At 43.7% G+C, this 19801-nt stretch overlaps 1 protein-coding gene across 3 annotated transcripts in view; it reads right to left on the bottom strand.

Annotated features, from left to right (window-relative positions):
• Positions 1-12993: 12993 nt before the first annotated feature.
• The window catches only part of lekr1 (leucine, glutamate and lysine rich 1), a 273905-nt gene continuing 267097 nt past the window's right edge, over positions 12994-19801 (bottom strand). For 2 of the 3 annotated variants that reach the window (XM_060924185.1, XM_060924189.1), the window contains one exon: positions 14673-16466. Coding sequence is in view for 2 of the 3 variants with exons in the window: in XM_060924189.1 (XP_060780172.1) it covers positions 16461-16466 (6 nt within the window). In the remaining variant the exon portion in view is untranslated. Of the gene's footprint in view, positions 13156-14672; positions 16467-19801 lie in introns of those variants that run through there. The other variant, XM_060924188.1, reaches the window with a different exon arrangement.

Raw genomic sequence — 19801 nt, 5'->3', positions numbered from 1 at the left:
GGTGGGGCCCCGGCTGCGTCCTACCGGGCGACGTCACGGTCCTGGATTTTTTCTCCATAGGGGTTTTTTGGTGAACTGCTCTTGGTCTGGCCTGTCACCTAGGACCTGTCTGCCTTGGGAAACCCTAACAGGGGCATAATGCCCCCGACAACATAGCTCCTAGGATCATTCAAGCACACAAACCCCTCCACCACAATAAGGTGGCAGTTCTAGGAGGGGGAGCTATAGATTCTACATGATAATCATAAATGTAATCATAAAGTCGGCGTGATATCAGTCATGTATTTGCTTGTGAAAGCTTGCGGCTTTCATGTAACTGCCGCCTAGCAACGAGAGGCAAAGGGTAAAGAGGGTAGGCTATCATAGATTCTATTCGGAAGAGATCAATACAATTCTAGACTCCCAGAATAGGAAGAGCTAGCACTAGAGAGTTCACCGGCGTTTTCATGCGCCATTTCCATTGAGTAGAACCAGAGTAGAACAGCCAGTGAACCGCAGCGTGTTCTTCCGCTGACGTCACAACATGGCCGCGAGCCACGGACCCAGTTTTCTTGCGCTGTGCAATTAAAAGTTGGATATTCGCGTAACAACAGCTTCTTTTCACGTAATTATAACAGAAATCTAACATGTTTGCCATGTTGTATAGTTTATTTAAGAAATTGCATCGAGTCATGTTCGTGTCATCAGCACTTTAAGTGAAGGACAAGTTAAAGAACAGATTTCAGGTAATTTTTTGACGTGTGCATAGACTGGTACCAAAATCCAGAATTGTGACACCCGAAGGCATTTTTGAGACAAAGTCGGCAAACAGTCTTATTTTGTCAATTTGGGTGTGCCGAATTCAAATCTGCAATATGCCGAGCTCTATCTGACCTCTGTTGACCTCTAGAGGTCATTGAACTTTGGGCCTGTAAACGTCTCAGCTGAACCCAGTTTCTCAGCTTTCTAAGGAATGAAATGTACTAAAATGATTAATGAAGTTAGCAAATGGCCTTGTTTGTTAAATGTTTGGGTGCTGAATTCATTTTTCATTTGTAAAACGACATATGACCTCTGATAACCTCAAGGTCATTAAACTTGGCCTATAGGCCTATGCATTTAACGGCATTTTTAAACTGACTTTACTCCCCCAAAAAGAATATGAACAGACAAAAAACAAATAGAAAGGAACAAATACAACATTAAATGCCAGTCCATGTACATGTGACTTACTTTTCACAATGAGAATGCCTCGGCGATCACCTTACATAACATTGCATTACATTTAGCGGTTATTGTTTATACAAAGCTACTGAAAAAAGGACAGATTCAGCAGCATACAAAATGTGGGGGCATACAGGGTATACAGGTTAATCAGGGTTAGTATAGATGAGAGTTTTTTTCTTTGTTTTGTTTTAAACGGGGTAAAGCCTTTACAAAAAACAAACAACAAAGAAAAAAACTCTCATATATACTAACCCTCGGCAAAAGATTTTGTTATATGACCGTTATACGCATGTTGAAATTTTGTTTAATTTAGACAAATTTTCTCAGAGTTATGCCCTTGATTATTCACAAACTTATACTTTGGCAATTTCATCAAGGTGTGCTTGCTTTCTGAAATCAACTTCCCTTGCAATTTTTATCCCCTGCTGACCGAAAAGGGGATTATGTCGTGGCGATGTCTGGCCGTTCGTCCTGGGAAGGGTACCCACCTTCTGAAACCAACTCCTCTCACAATTTCTGGATGAATTTCTCAAAACTTGACAGAATTCTTTGTTACATGTCGTTTATATGCATATTGCAATTTCGTTCAATTCAGTCGCATTTTACCAAAGTTATGGCCAAGTTTCCAGCAGGGGATATTGTGCTCTCAGAGCACTCATGGACAGTTCCAGACTGTCCATGAAACAAATGTACACTGTCTCAATGTTGAAGCAGCATCATCGTACCAAGAAAGGTCTAATCTGGATTATTCTATCCACATTCACTGGATATGAGCAATCGCATGCTCTGATTGGCTACTCTACTACTAGGATATCAGCTCATATACCATGAGTAGAGAAAAACAAAATGGCGGCACGTGTTGCTGAACCAACCGAGGACGAAATAAAAATCTACTCGAAAACAAACAAAAAAAAGCAACAAAATATAGAATGCAAGTATTTAATGGTAAGAATGCACCTTTTTTATTTTTCAAGAATTGTCAGATTTTTCACAAACTGCTCCTGTCATTTCGTTGGACGTTTTGTATAAAGTTATTTATCGGATTTACAGAAAATAAAAACACACTGTTTCTCAAAACCAGTGAATGTGGATAGACTAAAACGGTTATTCTACTCAATCTCATCGTACATGGATCATAGACAACTCGATGCTACGTGCCTTGTCGGCTATCAGCTCATGTACGACTTGATTTTGTGGAATAACTAAATTATAAAAGGGTGAGTAAGTTCTGTAAACAAGCTACAAAGTTGTAAATACTAAAAGTATATGGGGGGGGGGGGGGAAGCTGGACAAACGATTCACCATTAAAAGGCGTGCCAAAATTTACTGGAAGAAAAGCACTCCAGGATTCTGATCTGCAGAATATAAAGAGCCTAATGGAAAAACTGAGCAGAGTGTAAGATTACTTGTACAAAAATGGAGTTACTATCAGTCAATAAACTAATCCCCTGATTTTTCTTTCTTTTAGCATGTTAAGCGTAACAATCCACTACTACAGCAGTACCTATACCGACTAGTGGCCTAGTGGTAGCGTGTCCACCTCTCGATCAGGAGATTGTGAGTTCTATTCACGGTCGGGTCATACCAAAGACCATCATAAAAATGGTACCCACTACCATCTGGCAAGGCACGCTGCAATACAGATGTGCATGGGGAGTTAAACTCTCGTGGTTACCAGAGGACTAGCCCCCCACTGTAACCCTAGCTATGTAATAGGCGAGAGGCCGAGGGCTACGGAAACGGAGATCGGCGCCGCCCGATGCGCCACCATCAGAGTTGGGCCTGGTTAGTACTTGAGTGGGAGACTGCCTAGGAATACCAGGTACTGGGCGTGGGAAGGACTTTGACTTTTGACAGCAGTACCTATAAGCTCATGATGTGCTATTAATCAGCCAGCAGAGGGCACTGCTGCACCACACCACACCACCGCCGATTATTTGTTTGTTTCTGTTTGTCGGATTGAGGTCAGCTCTGCTCTCATTGGCTCCTGCTGTGTGAAATGATGTCACCCTGAATTGCTAACCCAAGCTTCGAGATGATTATCAGGTGTATGGTTTTAGCCCAGCTTTGTCAAAACGCAACAAGGGCATGTTCCTGTCCCGGCGAACCACGAAAACTCCTCCACCAAATCATATTACTGCGAGTGATCTCTCATGATGCCCATGTTCTTATATGAAAAAGTAATAATTCACACATGGCAGTATGATGATGAAGGGCGCTAACTTTTAACTTGTGCTTAAAGAAAAACTCCGTCCTGAAACACAATGTGAATATATTGAATTATTATACACACGGGCCACTTTTTCCCTTACAGTGGGTTTATTTACAGCCTGCAATATTATCGCATCGCTTATTCTCCATGTATTACGCCACTCTACCCAATGGAGAATGAGCGTGCGATATTCTTATAATATTGCACGTTGTCAAGACAACACGACGTCCCACGCGAAGATCCAGTGACAACTTTTCTGCTGCGCGTGCACACAATCATTTCTTTGTCGGCCAGGAAAGAGAGAAGACGAGGCTAATCTGGTGCTCGGTTTAAGCACTAAATACCGTAAATCAACTGAAACTAAAGACGCGCTGAACACCCGAAAGGCTACCAAAACTTCATTAGATATTCTTCACGCATATTTACAAGAGAAAAACACACCAACGGACATCGAAAAACTGGAAAAGAGACACGTCAGAGATGTAAAAGTTCCGCATTAGTGAGTAACTGTGACAGTTTGTACACAAACATGGCGGCGAGGTTTGCTTCATTAAAAGCAGAAGATTTAAAGAGAATGACGCGCTGAACACCCGAAAGGCTACAAAAACTTCCCTGGATATTCTTCAGACATATTTAAAAGAGAAAAACATACCAACGGACATCGAAAAACTGGAAAAGAGAGCAATAGTAGAAATATTGTCAAAGTTCTACTTGGAGGTGAGGAAAAGTGACGGAGACTTTTCCAAGAGGACGTCACTCAGCAAAGTACTTTTGTTTTGAACAGCTACTATGTAACAATTAACTACGACCAAAAGTAACTGTGAACTTGAACTGTCGACCTGGATGTACACTACCGTTCAAAAGTTTGGGGTCACTTTGAAATGTCCTTATTTTTGAAAGAAAAGCACTGTTCTTTTCAATGAAGATCACTTTAAACTAATCAGAAATCCACTCTATACATTGCTAATGTGGTAAATGACTATTCTAGCTGCAAATGTGTGGTTTTTGGTGCAATATCTCCATAGGTGTATAGAGGCCCATTTCCAGCAACTCTCACTCCAGTGTTCTAATGGTACAATGTGTTTGCTCATTGCCTCAGAAGGCTAATGGATGATTAGAAAACCCTTGTACAATCATGTTAGCACAGCTGAAAACAGTTGAGCTCTTTAGAGAAGCTATAAAACTGACCTTCCTTTGAGCAGATTGAGTTTCTGGAGCATCACATTTGTGGGGTCGATTAAATGCTCAAAATGGCCAGAAAAATGTCTCGACTACATTTTCTATTCATTTTACAACTTATGGTGGGAAATAAAAGTGTGACTTTTCATGGGAAACACAAAATTGTCTGGGTGACCCCAAACTTTTGAACGGTAGTGTAGCTTGTATACAAGTCAGGTTGTTGGTCAGGCTTTTTTTTTACTTGTACCATTTTTATTGTTAGAACTTTGACTTTGTACAGTACACTGGATCAGAATCAACATTCAATATTGGTAAGTTACCGCCCTGTTCTTAACGTTTCGTAAAATCTATAATTGTTCCATCGAATATGTATGTATAATAACAAGTGTTGCGAGGCAAAACAAACCTCGCCCGGCAGCACTTATTTTATGTTGATAATGGTAATATTTCTCAATCATCAGCTGTCAGGTTATAATCCTGTGAAAATCCACGACCTTGAGTTTGACATTTCAAAGTCATTCAAGGTCAAAGATCATGGTGCCAAATGAAAGCCCATATGGCACTTCCTATAAGTTGATAACGGTAAACATCTGTCTACCATCAACTGTTTTAAAGTTACAGTCCTCTGAAAATCCATGACCTTGAGTTTGACCTGTCAAAGGTCATGGTGCCAAATGAAAGGCCATATGGGAGTTCCTATATGCTCATCTGTCTATCGGAAACCGTTTTTGAGTTATAATGGAAAATATGTTATTTTGACCGAAAGGTTGACCTTTCTGGTGACCTTGACCCGAGTACCCCCAAAATTTAATCAGGTAATCTATGCACCATTGCCTACCTACCTTGAAAATTTCAAGTCAGTGGGTGCAACCGTCTAGACGCTAGATTGTTACCAGACAGACACACAAACAAACAAACCGCACTGATTACAATACTTCGCCCTGCTTACTCCATCGCGGGTGAGGTAATAATAATATCGGCTGGCTTTTATCGCGGTATATCAGATATATTCCATTCAGCTACTCGTCTTTGACTCATTCACTATCATGCTAGCTGAATGGAATATATCTGATATACCACGAAAAAAAGTATTTAAATATGTCGTTATATTGTATACTGGATGAATCGGTTGAGTTCTGGTGCTAAAAGTTGGCGGTTGCATGGTGTTCTAACGTCACAGGGAAGCAGTGTTATTACGGTATTGTTCACGCAGTCATGTTGATGTATAATAGAAGATCAGCTCCTAAAAACAGAGAAATCTGACAGAAGCCACTGAGAGGTTGGTGCAAATGCTGGAGTCCAAGTCCCAGAACGCGATGCAGCTATAGGACAGCAGAGACCCATCCATATTAATATGTTTTAGTTTTAAACGTGTCACTCTTGCTACGTTTACTCCTGTTCTCCACAATACTCCTGATTTATTATTTTTTTTGGAAACGCCACGATTTGTCACGTGACTCTTTTTGAGAGAAAACAACAACGACAACCAGGATCAGGTGTTACGCGTGTTAGATTATTTCTTAAAACTGGAACGTATTAACGTGAACATAGCTCGACGTTCACATACATGTCAACCTTTGGTCAATCAAACCTGTATAACCAACCTCCAAAATCCGTATTTCCCTTATAAAATCCGTATAAGATGCAAATTAAAATAATTTACCTAAAATTTGAACGATAATTAACAATGATATATCCAAGTTACTTTTTATTCAGTATTAATAACAATAAACCTTCAGAATGAATACAAAGCTCCGATGTTCGACAAAAACACAAAGTCTCGTCTCGTCTCGTCTTCTTCCGCTTTATCCGGGACCGGGTCGCGGAGGCAGCAGTCTAAGCAGGGAAGCCCAAACTTCCCTTTCCCCAGACACCTCGGCCAGCTCCTCGGGAAGAACACCGAGGCGTTCCCAGGCCAGCCGAGAGATATAGTCCCTCCAGCGTGTCCTGGGTCTTCCCTGGGGCCTCCTCCCGGGGGGACATGCCTGGAACACCTCCCCAGGGAGGCGTCCAGGAGGCATCCGAAAAAGATGCCCGAGCCACCTCAGCTGATTCCTCTCGATGTGGAGGAGCAGCGGCTCTACTCCGAGCTCCTCCCAAGTGACTGTGCTTCTCACCCTATCTCTAAGGGAGTGCCCAGCCACCCTGCGAAGGAAACTCATTTCGGCCGCTTGTATCCGCGACAATTAGAGTGACAAAGTGTCACTCTAATGTTCTGAATTGTACTCCATGACAGCTTTTTTTTTAGCACTCCGCACCAATACCTCACGAGGCTGCATGTCACAGCAAGTGTCTGTGTTGATCTTGCCGGAGTGCCCATTCAGAATCTTTTCAGTCGCTAGTGAAAGTCGCTCAGGTGGAAATACGCGTTTTAAACAAAATGCTACTTCCCGGTTGGCGGGATTCTCGCAATGCGGCGTGCGCGTGATCAGAAGTGGAACGAAGCCTCGCTACCACAAGATTTCATAAGACTCTTTACTGGCTGTCTGTGCTGTACAGTACGTTTGTAAATGTTATGCGCTCTTTTATCATCGCGGGAATTGATTATAGCTCTAAATAAATATTGAAGTTTTTTTAAAGAATCCGTATAGCTTTATTTATACGCCCGTATACTACGTTTATTGAATCAAATCCGTATAAAATACGGACATTCCGTATAGGTTGACGTGTATGCGTTCAACTCGGCTAGCGTGATTGTTAGCAGTGTTAGCGTGAGAGTTGAAGCTTAAGACGTCAAAGAACCAAAACAAAAAAAAATTAAATAAAATCAAAACCCCTCAGAAATTCATTCTAAATGAAATCCTGGACAGAGTAAAGATGTTCATGATGATGAGGAAGTAGTTCAGAGTGGAAAGTCGCTTTAATACGCTGCTTTGCGCCGTGTGAAAGCCGCGGCATCGACACAGTTAATAAAACTCTCGGCTTTAAAAACACCTTTAATGTGTGATGATCAGGCTGTTCCTTACAGCTCGCACGTCTCTCATTCCTCTCCTGTGGTGCTCCTACGCTCAGCATCTGGCCGCTATTTACTCTCTCTCTCTCTCTCACACACACACACACAGCTCATGTTTTCATTTAATCTCTGTCTTTCTCTCTCTCGACTTTAAATTCACACACGACCCTGAACGTGGTTCCGTGCCGTTTCGTTTTGTCTCTGCGGCCTCCCAGCAGCCGTACCTGACCTTCGGCGAGCTTCTCTTCGTGCATTAAGAGCCGACGTATTGATTTTTTCCTCCTCCGCTTCCACATCTTCCGCCGCTCATGTGCTCCCACTTGTTCCCTTGTTTAACAGGAGGCTGGTGGGAGGCCGTCGCTCCTGCTGCCCTGTACGGCACTCTTCCTCCTCTTCCTCCTCCTCCTCCACTGTATCAGAGGACAAGAACACAAGCACCATGAAACCTATCACATCTCTATGTTCCTTACTCTCCCACACACACTCACGGCTCTCTATCCTTCTGTGTGTGTGTGTCTGACGCTCGGGGCTCAGGACGCCTACGTGAGGTTTTCAGACGCTTTGTTCTAGCCCACGGATGAACCGCACAGATGCGAAAGTGCGAAAATAAAAATCGTTAATACATAAAAACGTTCACTATTAAAATCGTTTCCACTCCGACACCCTGAGTGAAGCTCGGCAGTGGGACTCGAAAATATTTAAACCCAGTTCCTTTTGTATAATAAAGCACTGACTGATTCTGGATTCTGATTCGTCATATCTGTCAGAATCTGTCTGTTGATTAGTTTTCCAGAACAGCAGCTCTGATGGTAGTGCAGGTTTATACCAACACGCTTGTTCTGATACGTCATTGTTTCGATAATAAACAGCTTTTAGGGTAGTGGGCATGTGCCGTCCTTGACCGCCACGCAATGGAGTAGTAAGACGTCTACTTCCTTCCACTAGCCTGGGGTGGTTGCACTAGCAACCCTTCGCTCCCCCTGGTTAGGGTTACGACTGAAGACTGGACTCGGCAGACTGCGCAGAGGAGACCACCACCTGGTGGTTCAACGGGCAGGAAGGAAGGCGGACCCAGCAAAGCGCTTGTGGAGCACGATCAGGGCACAGTGCAACATATAGAACACTGTTGGCCGTCCACTGCATCCCGACCTACCTCCAGTTGTCTTGATTCTCTCTTACCCTGGACCCAGTGAGACAGGCTGACTCTAATCCAAGTCACGCGCAAGTCCATCCATCCATCCATTATCTGTAGCCGCTTATCCTGTACAGGGTCGCAGGCAAGCTGGAGCCTATCCCAGTTGACTATAGGTGAGAGGCGGGGTACACTCTGGACAAGTCATGAGGTCATCAAAGGGCTGATACATAGACACAGGCAACCATTCACACTCACATTCACACCTACGGTCAATTTAGAGCCACCAGTTAACCTAACCTGCATGTCTTTGGACTGTGGGGGAAACCGGAGCACCCGGATGAAACCCACGCGGACACGGGGAGAACATGCAAACTCCGCACAGAAAGGCCCTCACCGGCCATGGGGCTCGAACCCAGGACCTTCCTGCTGTGAGGCGACAGTGCTAACCACTACACCACCCCCACGTGCAAGTCATGAATTCAAATTCAAATTCAAGTCCTGTGGTGATGGGTAAGTGGCGAAGCAGCAGATGCGGAAACCCTGGAACCTGGAGTCACGAACCTGCACACAGGTGGCCCAGGACATAGGGTCATCACACTCTCTGCTGGAATGAAGCAGCAGCGGAGTTCGGTAGCCCCCTGGTGTCTGAGCAGCCCTGTTTAGGATTCACTCCGCTCACCTCCATGGAGGAAGTGGCTAAAAAAGGTGCCCCAAACATACCCTGCTTCACCTGACCCTGACTAGCACACCAGATCCCACTCAGCGCTCCAAACACAACAAAAGATAGTGAAGGTACTCAGCCTTGGCACATGGAACGTCAACATGTGGGCGTACCTTCAAAGCCCAGACTGGCCTCATGAGTCACCTCTGGACCCACAACCACCACCCACAAAACTGAAGTCATAGTCATCTTCAACTCCGAAGGACGAACATCAACAGCTCATTCACAGGGACGCACCACAAAAACGTGCGTCATCGTTGACATGGTGAAGTGTTTTTTTGTTTGTTTGTTTTAATAAGGAGACATTTAACGACGTTGATGGTCGGATTCTCCGGAGTCAAAGCTGAGGAAAAGCTGTGACTTTGATGGAAGTTTTCTGGCTTTGCGGTTTCTCCGGAAGCTGTTATTAACTTTAGAAGAGAGCAAAAGTGAGGCGATGACTATAACGTACGTGAGAACGATCTTGGATGTTAGTCGACATTAAATGTAGCTATAAACGGATAAAATAAAATAATGTATATAATAATTGGAAAATCGCCGTCGTAAAAGAGGAATAAAGAATGAAACACTTTAGGATGCGCTGTTAGAGGAACAGGAGCACGGCTCGATCACACCATCCTGTCGTTGTTGATTATTTTCCTTAACCTGAAGTGTTTTATTCCTTACACGTGAAAAAAATTGCGCGCGCACACACACACACACACACACACACAGCATTAACTGTCTGCTGGGTGTTTGTGGGTGTGTGAGCAGGAGGAATGAAGGAATGCTGCTTAATCACTCTCACTCACACACTCATCTCTCCCTGACGTATGTACATTCCACCTCGACAATGATTCTCATTTATAAGAAGGGTGTGTAGGCTTGCACTTTGGTGCACGTGTGTGTGTGTGTGTGTGCAAAGCCATGTCTCCCCCTGAGCCTTTTCTCCTCAACACCATCAGAAGCCAATTTACAGTACAGTAATGAACACACAGTGAACAAAGACTGTTTTCTACATTCACAAGCCCGGGGTTTCCTCTTTACACGCACTCAGGTGCCAGGGGTTCCTATTCCTCCTGCATCCTCACACACGCGAGGTCACTACAGTGCTGCGAGGGGAACGAGTGTGTTCAGTGTGATCCACCTTCGTGCTCCTGTTTCTGTGTTTATGGAGGGAAACGTCATGCAGGACGTCATGTGGTTTCGCCCCGACACTGGAAACTCGTTTACTGACAGAAACACAAACTCACACGATCAGATAAAGGGCTGCTTTTTGTTTAAGCGACTCAGATGAGCAAATATGCATTAACATCGCTAAGAACCTGAAATAAGATACTGTTACTGATAGTGAGGATATTCACCGTGGTCCTGCACCGTCATACCGTCATCATCAAAACAGAGAAGAGCTATCATACACTCAGAGATAGATAGATAGATAGATAGATAGATAGATAGATAGATAGATAGATAGATAGATAGATAGATAGATAGATAGATAGTGTGCACGTGTGAGAGAGAGACAGGCAAGGGAGAGTGAGAGAGAGATTGAGAGTGAGAGACAGAGACAGACAGAGAGAGAGGGGTGATAGATAGATAGATAGATAGATAGATAGATAGATAGATAGATAGATAGATAGATAGATAGACAAGCAAGAGAGTGAGTGAGAGAGGCAAGAGAGAGACAGGCGAGAGAGAGACCGAGTGAGAGAGAGAGTCAACAGCAAGACAGAGACAGGTGAGAGAGATTGAGAGTGAGAGAGAGAGACAGGTGTGTGTGTGTGTGTGAGAGAGAGACAGGTGTGTGTGTGTGTGTGTGTGTGTGTGTGTGTGTAAGAGAGAGAGACAGGCGTGCGTGCGTGTGTCTGAGCGAGAGAGACAAGTGTGTGTGTGTGTGTGTGAGTGAGAGAGACAGGTGTGTGTGTGTGTGTGTGAGAGAGTGAGAGACAGGTGTGTGTGTGTGTGTGTGTGAGAGAGAGAGAGAGACAGGTGTGTGTGTGTGAGCGAGAGAGACAGGTGTGTGTGTGTGTGTGTGTGTGTGAGAGAGAGAGAGAGAGAGAGAGAGACAGGTGTGTGTGTGTGTGTGTCTGAGCGAGAGAGACAGGTGTGTGTGTGTGTGTGTGTGTGTGTGTGAGAGAGTGAGAGACAGGTGTGTGTGTGTGTGTGTGTGTGTGTGTGTGTGTGTGTGTGAGAGAGAGAGACAGGTGTGTGTGTGTGAGCGAGAGAGACAGGTGTGTGTGTGTGTGTGTGTGTGTGTGTGTGTGTGAGTGAGAGAGAGAGAGAGACAGGTATGTGTGTGAGAGAGACAGGTGTGTGTTTGTGTGTGTGAGAGAGAGAGAGAGAGAGAGAGAGAGAGAGACGTGTGTGTGTGTGTGTGTGTGTGTGAGAGAGAGAGACAGGTGTGTGTGTGTGAGAGAGAGAGAGAGAGACAGATGTGTGTGTGTGTGAGCGAGAGAGAGAGACAGGTGTGTGTGTGTGTGTGTGAGAGAGAGAGAGAGAGAGAGGGAGACAGGTGTGTGTGTGCATGTGTAAGAGAGAGAGACAGGCATGTGTGTGTCTGAGCAAGAGAGACAGGTGTGTGTGAGCGAGAGAGACAGGTGTGTGTGTGTGTGTGAGAGAGAGACAGGTGTGTGTGTGAAAGAGACAGGTGTGTGTGTGTGTGTGTGTGTGTGTGAGAGAGAGAGAGAGACAGGTGTGTGTGTGAGAGAGAGAGAGACAGGTGTGTGTGTGTGTGTGTGTGTGTGTGAGATGCTGGTGAATGAACAGCTGTTCATCATTAATTTGTCTCTCAGTAATTCCACATCATTGAGTCGAACTCTAAATCCGTGTAATGTGTCACTCGTTAATAAACTGAATCCCGCACTGCTGAAAACTCAAAACGGAATGTGAGGAGAAAATTCTGAAATATCAGTGCAGTGATTCTGCTGCATGGACAGATAACTTTACTCCATAAGACATCTTAGAATGAGTTGGTTACCATCTAGCACTAGTTTTAATAATCTCAGAGTTGGTGTCTTGTTTTCTTCTAATAGGAAATGCTCAATCGTTTCAACGATATTTAAGATATTCGAACTTGTTAAGATATTATTTTTTTGCGGTGTAATCCCTGAACCTCTGCTCGAGTGGACATCAGGAACATCATCACACACAGTGCAGCTACGCACAAACACCACAGTCATCCACTGCAGGGTTTCACCGGCACGCCGCTCAGCGTAGGATCGTATCCCACCACCCAGGCCTGGGTTATTCTCAGATCACTGCCCTCTGCCGTGCTCTTCTGGACTGAACATCATTCTACTTCGAAGTGTGATCAGTCAGTTGCACAATCGCAGGAAAATACAGATGTTCTATCACTCCATCTTCAAACTCCAGCTCCAGCAGCTCTCTGACAGCGTCCCTTAGAACATGACAAATTCTGGACAGGGATTTCGGTGTATGGGGAAAATGTTGAGGTTCTGGACTTTCACAGTGGAACTGAAAAATAATGTTAGTAAACAGTTCAGGAACAAATCTGTGATTTAGAACAAAAAGTCAAACGTCCAGTGAATTTTTTTGAATTTAGTTCTTTAATTTTCAGTTTTTAATTTCATGCTTTAAAATTCACCAGTAACATTTTCTTTTCATCTGCAGATTCGGTTCTAACTGTTGCCTTTTAATGGAGCTGGACCTTAAATGTGATTTCTTTTGTCTTTTCATTCTTTCAGGTCTTGTTGAGATGAGCATAAAAGAGACACACAGTTCAGAAGCTCTGTATAGTGCAAAACTTGTCCCTGTGAAAGGTAAAGATGAATAAAATACACACAGTACAGTCGCTCAGGCAATCACAGTCATGAAAGGTTGTGAGTTTAAAGCCCAGGAGTGCAGGTTGGAAGTCAGTCTGATAAAACACAGAAGCCAAATTCTTAACTGTTTGGGATTTGAACACTTCTGGAGGTGCTGTGGGAACGGTTCTGTGTTTTATCTTTAATAATCAGACCATGATGAGAGTTTTAGCACGAAAGCTGTGTGGGGAGGAAAAGTGTGTGACATCAGAGGGCAGGAAACGTGAACACAAAGCCATGGAGGGCTCACCACCGTCCCGGATTAAAGTCACCAGGGTTGAAGGTCACACCTGCACCTGGACAGTGTGTGTGTGTGTGTGTGTGGGGGGGGGGGGGGGGGGGGGGCGGGCTTGTTATTTTGGACCCTGTAAGTAAAGTAATATCTGACAGGTTTTACCTTGTGGAGACATTGTGGCTGGTCCCCAGAAAGAAACTTGAGTTAGATTTAGATGTAGCATAGTGTGTGTGTGTGTGTGTGTGTGTGTGTGTGCGTGCGTGCGTGCGTGCGTGCGCTTGTTGGTTTGGACCCCATAAATAAAAGAGTATCTGACAGGTTTGTGTGTGTGTGTGTGTGTGCCTGTTGGTTTGGACCCCATAAGTAAAGGGATATCTGACAGGTTTTATCTTGTGGGGACATTGTGGCTGGTCCCCACAAAAAAACTTGAGTTAGATTTAGGTGTAGCATAGTGTGTGTGTGTGTGTGTGTGTGTGTGTGTGCGCCTGTTGGTTTGGACCCCATAAGTAAAGGGATATCTGACAGGTTTTATCTTGTGGGGACATTGTGGCTGGTCCCCACAAAGAAACTCGAGTTAGATTTAGGTGTAGCACAGTGTGTGTGTGTGTGTGTGTGTGTGTGTGTGTGTGTGTGTTTGCTTGTTGGTTTAGACCCCATAAATAAAGGAATATCTGACAGGTGTGTGTGTGTGTGTGCGCGTGTGTGTGTGTGTGCTTCTTAATTTGGACCCTGTAAGTAGAGGAATATCAGACAGGTTTAACCTTGTGGGGACATTGTGGCTGGTCCCCACAAAAAAAACTCGAGTTAGAGTTAGGTGTAGCATAGTGTGTGTGTGTGTGTGTGTGTGTGTGTGTGTAGACTCCGAAGTGACAAGGGACACAAAATTTAGAGAAACGACCTTCATCAAAGACATCCCGACATCCAGCAGGATACTGACATCTTCTGTGCTAATAATATCCGTTAATGGAGGGGATTTCTAGGGTGCTTCTCGGAAGCCTCCATGTATGCCCCTCCCCCACCCTCTCTTTCACACACAATACAACCATGTGCTGTAAAAAACAAAACTATAAAACTTTAATCTTTCCAGTGTTTACAGCATAAGTGAATTGACCTATGACACGTCTCTGATACCAATCAGATATTTACTGCAGCATGGCAGGTCATTAAAAAGGTGATTTTAGCACCAGGATTATCACTCTGTATATATAAAAGTGGACAACATGCTTCCATTCACTCCTATTGTGCAGATTTTAAGCCTTTTTTGGTCAAAATGAGAGTCGCCATGTTGTGGAAATTGTTGGCAGTCTGCCAGACAGATAGTGGGTCCGCCTCTTGCCCCGCCCAGTGCGATTAAAGATCTACCTCAAAGACTCAAAGTGTTTATAATTAATATGTAAAATATGCAAAAACTGTTGTCGTACAATTTTCACAGGTTTAGTCAGGAAATGATTTCAGAGCATCGAGTCATGCGACTGAACAACCATTATCCATAGCTATCCATAGCTAGCTGACTTTATCTATTATTTTAATCAGAGTAATAGAAGTATCTAATGTAAGATACAAACTGAAAAAAAAAAAAATCGCCTCAATGAGGCTGGAGCTCATACCGGCTGCTGTTGTTGTGTGTGAGTTTGAAATCCGATCAATCCTGTAGGAGGAGTAGCGATTTTCGTGAAATTGCATATGACCCCTGTGTAGCTGCATACAGTTCTTGTTGGTATACGTCTTTAGAGTCTTCTGGATGAGTTTCAGTGAAAACATCCTAGCAGTTTACAAAGAGTAGCGTTTGGTGTGAAGAATCACCCAAAAATTTCAGACACCCATAAAATCATAAATATGACAGGTGGTGCCACCATCTTGACAAATTTTATACATAACAACCTGGGGAACATTCCATACAAGTTTGATCAAAATCTGATCACGATTGTAGAAGGAGTAGCGATTTTTGTGAAATTGCACGTGACCCCTGTGTAGCTGCATCCATGGCAGGTGGCGCCACCTGGTAAACAATTCTTGTTGGAATATGTCTTTAGAGTCTTCTGGATGCGTTTCAGTGAAAATGTTCTAGCAGTTTATGAAGAGTGGCGTTTGGTGTGAAGAGTCACCCAAAAATTTCAGACGCCCATAAAATCATAAATATGACAGGTGGTGCCACCATCTTGACAAAGTTTATACATAACAACCTGGGGAACATTCCATACAAGTTTGATCAAAATCTGATCACGATTGTAGGAGGAGTAGCGATTTTCGTGAAATTGTACATGACCCCTCTGTAGCCTCATCCATGGCAGGTGGCACCACCTGGTGAACAATTCTTGTTGGAATATGTCTTTAGAGTCTTCTGGATGAGTTCAGTGAAAACGTCCCAGCAGTTTACGAAGAGTAGCGTTTAATGTGATGAGTCACCCAAACATTTCAGACGCCCATAAAATCGTAAATATGACCGGTGGCACCACCATCTTGACAACTTTTATGCACACCAACCAACCTGGGGAACACTGGATGTGAGTTTGATCAAAATCCAATTAATCCTGTAAGAGGAGTAGCAATTTTGTGAATTGTGGACGGACCATGGACAGACGACGGACGACACGTGATCGGCCTGACCTACAACTGGATGAGCTAAAAAACTACCCCATTCCGACTCGCACTGAAAACCGTTTATATCCCGTTATTGTGCTGTAATGGTGTCCTGCGAGAACGGGAGCAAAACGGTAAAGTCGAAACGTTAATCCATCCCCTGGTAACGTTTACGGTGACGTAACTGATGATGTCGTGATACTGTGACACATTCATTCTGCCTCAATAAAGCAACCGGCGGCGAACTCAAAACAACAAGCAAAGATATAAACAAACGTGTTATAAATACAGTAGCCTTTACTTGAACAAAACAAATGTTCGGAAACAGAAAGAGACTCTTTCAACTCTCTCAACAGAGCCGTGATGCAGCTTGACTTGTGCCATGTTGAATTATACGTCATATCCGGTCTTGTGGTGGTTCGTGCTCCGGAGCATTCCGTTAAATCTGTGGGAATATACGATATCCGTTACTTTTCCGTTATGGGAGTGGGAATGAAAATTTGTTCTCTGTTCCGTGTTGTTTTACCAGAAAAATACAAAAGAGCTTCCAGCCGAAGCTCTGTTAAAACAGTTTACAGATCCGGGCGTGGCTTTGCTACAGAACTGTTCAGAGCTCCAGGTTTGTGTTGGAAAATACGTACGAGGCGTGAATGTCATGGTCGAAAACGTCAATCGACGCATCGACCGCACCCTTCTCTTTACACTCCCTGCCATGTGCTGCAGTGTGTGTGTGTCTGGGAAGTGCATTTGCCGTAAAGACCTTGTTTCATTGTGCGAGTGTGTGTGTGTGTGTGTGTGTGTGTGTGTGTGTGTGTGTGTGTATATAAACGTGCGTGTTAATGAAAGTGTTTGTGTACTGAGCGAGGTGGGGAGTGTTTCAATCTGTGGGTGGCTTGGGATCAGTTTGTCACGCTCTCTCTTTCCTGTTTCTCCATGATATTGTGTATCCGTGTGTGTGTGTGTGTGTGTGTGTGTGCAGAGGCTCTTCATTAGATGCCGTCAGCTGTCGAAGAGAAAATCTCGACCTTTGGAACATCAGGGTATGTTCTGAATCCGAATATATTAAAGCAAGAAAATATACGTACAAAATCTTTACCGCTAAATTAGAATCGATTAATAATTATTACTGATTTCTCAAGTCCTTCTTTCATCGGCATGTTGCTCTATTTCCACTTTAAACAGCTTCCTGTGTTACCGAAAACACCCTTTAGCTCCTGATGCAGCAGCGCTTTAGTCTTTTACCTTTAGCCTAGGTCACAACCAGACGTACGATTTTTTGGCCGTGCGATTTTTGGCGTTTCCCAAATCGCTGTTTTTTTTTGTTCGTGGAGAAAGACGCACGCTGGCCGTAAGTTTGTCTTGCAACCTGAAAAAAACGTAAGCGCCTGTAGAGTTTGTTTGACATGACAAAGAACCTCTCGAAATTCAGCACGTCACACGCGTGCGTTTCTTGCGTTTTTTGCACGTAGACCGGCCGTAGGAGCACATACGGCCAGTTGTGACCGAGGCATCGTACAGATCTCTCTCACCTCTTCATTTGTCCACGCTTCAACTTTCATGCTAATACCATCATCGGCCAACGTCTCCACTATTTCTATGATGAATTTCTCGATAAATAGCCTTAAACGTCACTGGAAAATGGAGTGAAAACATGAAGCTACCAACAAAAGCTGATTATTTTCTCTTATGTTTGAGATTGTTGTCGTTTTTCTCCAATTATACACTATTAGTATAAATACGGAGGTGATTACAGAAAATCACGCGCTCTGATTGGTCGAGAAATTCGGACTATTTCTCGATAATCACCTCGAGCGACTCGGCAAAATGGCGTCCGTGACCGTAGCGTGAGTGAGGAAGAATTACAAATGATGGAAGAAAATGCTGTTCGTAAAAGCACTAAAGATGCTGCGAAGTTTGTAAAATTATTCAAAGGTAAGGTGGGATTGGGATTTATTTTATCGATTACAAAACAAAGTGTTTTATGTGACTCGGCGTAGATAAGCGCCGCAAGTCTGCGCCGCAAAGTTATTACATTTGTCTTTGAAGTTTGAAATAAATTACTTTTTTTGGTATGGTTTTTTACAATTTTAAAAGAAAAAAAAAATCATCACTTGTGTATTTATAGTAAAACAACTATCCACCTCAGGCTCAGTGAATATCGACCTTGACTTCATCTCAGTTATTATCCGTCGCCCAAACGAAGTTTTAAAACCATGAAAACGTGACCGGACGGACGGAAGCCGTTTCTATAGAAACGGCTTCCGTCCGTCCGGTCACGTTTTCGTTTCCGGGCCATATCTTTAAAACTACTGAAGATATCTTCATGAAACTTTGCATACATATCACGCAACATGTGAACTGCTGCCTTTTACTATTTTGAAAATTTTTTGAATTTTTGAAAATTTTTTTTTTGAATTTTTGAAAAAAAAAAAATTCTACATAAGAAATAGATTTTGACTTAGTTCCTAAGATCAACATTGGTTTCTGGAGCATATATCCAAAACTATTCACGGTACGGATTGGAAACTTGGTAGACGTGTTAACAAGGTGATATAGATGTGTTTTTTCATACGAAGAAATTTGAGAAATTTTTCATGTTTCCATGGAAACAATTTCAGACTTAGTCTCTCAGGTTAGTCTTCGGGATAGGTTTTGTTTCCGTACCAGAACTTGAAAACTATGAGTGGTACGGTCTTGAAAGTTGGTATATGTGTTGACTAAGTAATCTATATGTGCCTTTTGGTACTAAGAAATGTGAGAAATTTTAATTTTTAGCTCACCTGGACCAAAGGTCCGGTGGGTTTATGCCATGGGTCACTGCTGAGGTCGGTGTAAAGAGGTCGGGTTGGTTTCCTGGAGCAGAACTTGAAACATGTGGCAAATAATATCTTGAAACTTGGTATATAGAGGGGGCTAGAAATATACACTACCGTTCAAAAGTTTGGGGTCACTTTGAAATGTCCTTATTTTTGAAAGAAAAGCACTGTTCTTTTCAATGAAGATCACTTTAAACTAATCAGAAATCCACTCTATACATTGCTAATGTGGTAAATGACTATTCTAGCTGCAAATGTCTGGTTTTTGGTAGCCTGGCTAACGCGACTTCAAAGCTCTCCGAGCATTTGGTCTGGCCAAGCTATTAAGCCAAACCGTTTCCCAGAGCCCGTGGTTGACCCGCCTCCCTGAAATGCCTCAGTTTGCTACTGGTCGAAGCCAGAAAAGGCTGTGACGAAGCTTAAACCAATCACATCACTCTTTCCTCTGACGTATGTGACGCGACGGGGCTAACTGGTAGATTAAACTCTTACCGAAGCCGGTCGGGAGCAAGGCGAAAACATCCTTCCTTTCAATAAATACCTCCAGGGCTGCTCTTTGCTCCGTTTTCAATGAGAACTTCCCGTTGAATGCTTTCAATACAGCATCTCCCGCTGTGTTAAAGGCTTGCCGCTGCTCCATGTTCGTGATGTGAATGAAGCGCTTCCGGCATAGATTCTGTAAACAATCTATGGCTTCCGGTCGCAGTTCTACTACGTCAGTGCCTTGAACACGCCTCTACCCAGGGCCGTTGGAGATGCTCAAAGTTGATTGGTTCCCGATTTTTCGGGAGCTTGGAAATGCTGTAGATAGCTTGCCTGGCCAGACTAAGCTCGGAACAGGCCCTCGTGTTGCGTCACGCTTAGGATGGGCGGGCCCAGGCTAGGTTTTTGGTGCAATATCTCCATAGGTGTATAGAGGCCCATTTCCAGCAACTCTCACTCCAGTGTTCTAATGGTACAATGT

The sequence above is a fragment of the Neoarius graeffei genome, chromosome 6, assembly GCF_027579695.1.
Source record: "Neoarius graeffei isolate fNeoGra1 chromosome 6, fNeoGra1.pri, whole genome shotgun sequence".
NCBI lineage: Eukaryota > Metazoa > Chordata > Actinopteri > Siluriformes > Ariidae > Neoarius > Neoarius graeffei.
Note: the sequence above shows the minus strand (reverse complement) of the source record. Positions and strands in the feature narration are given on the sequence as shown.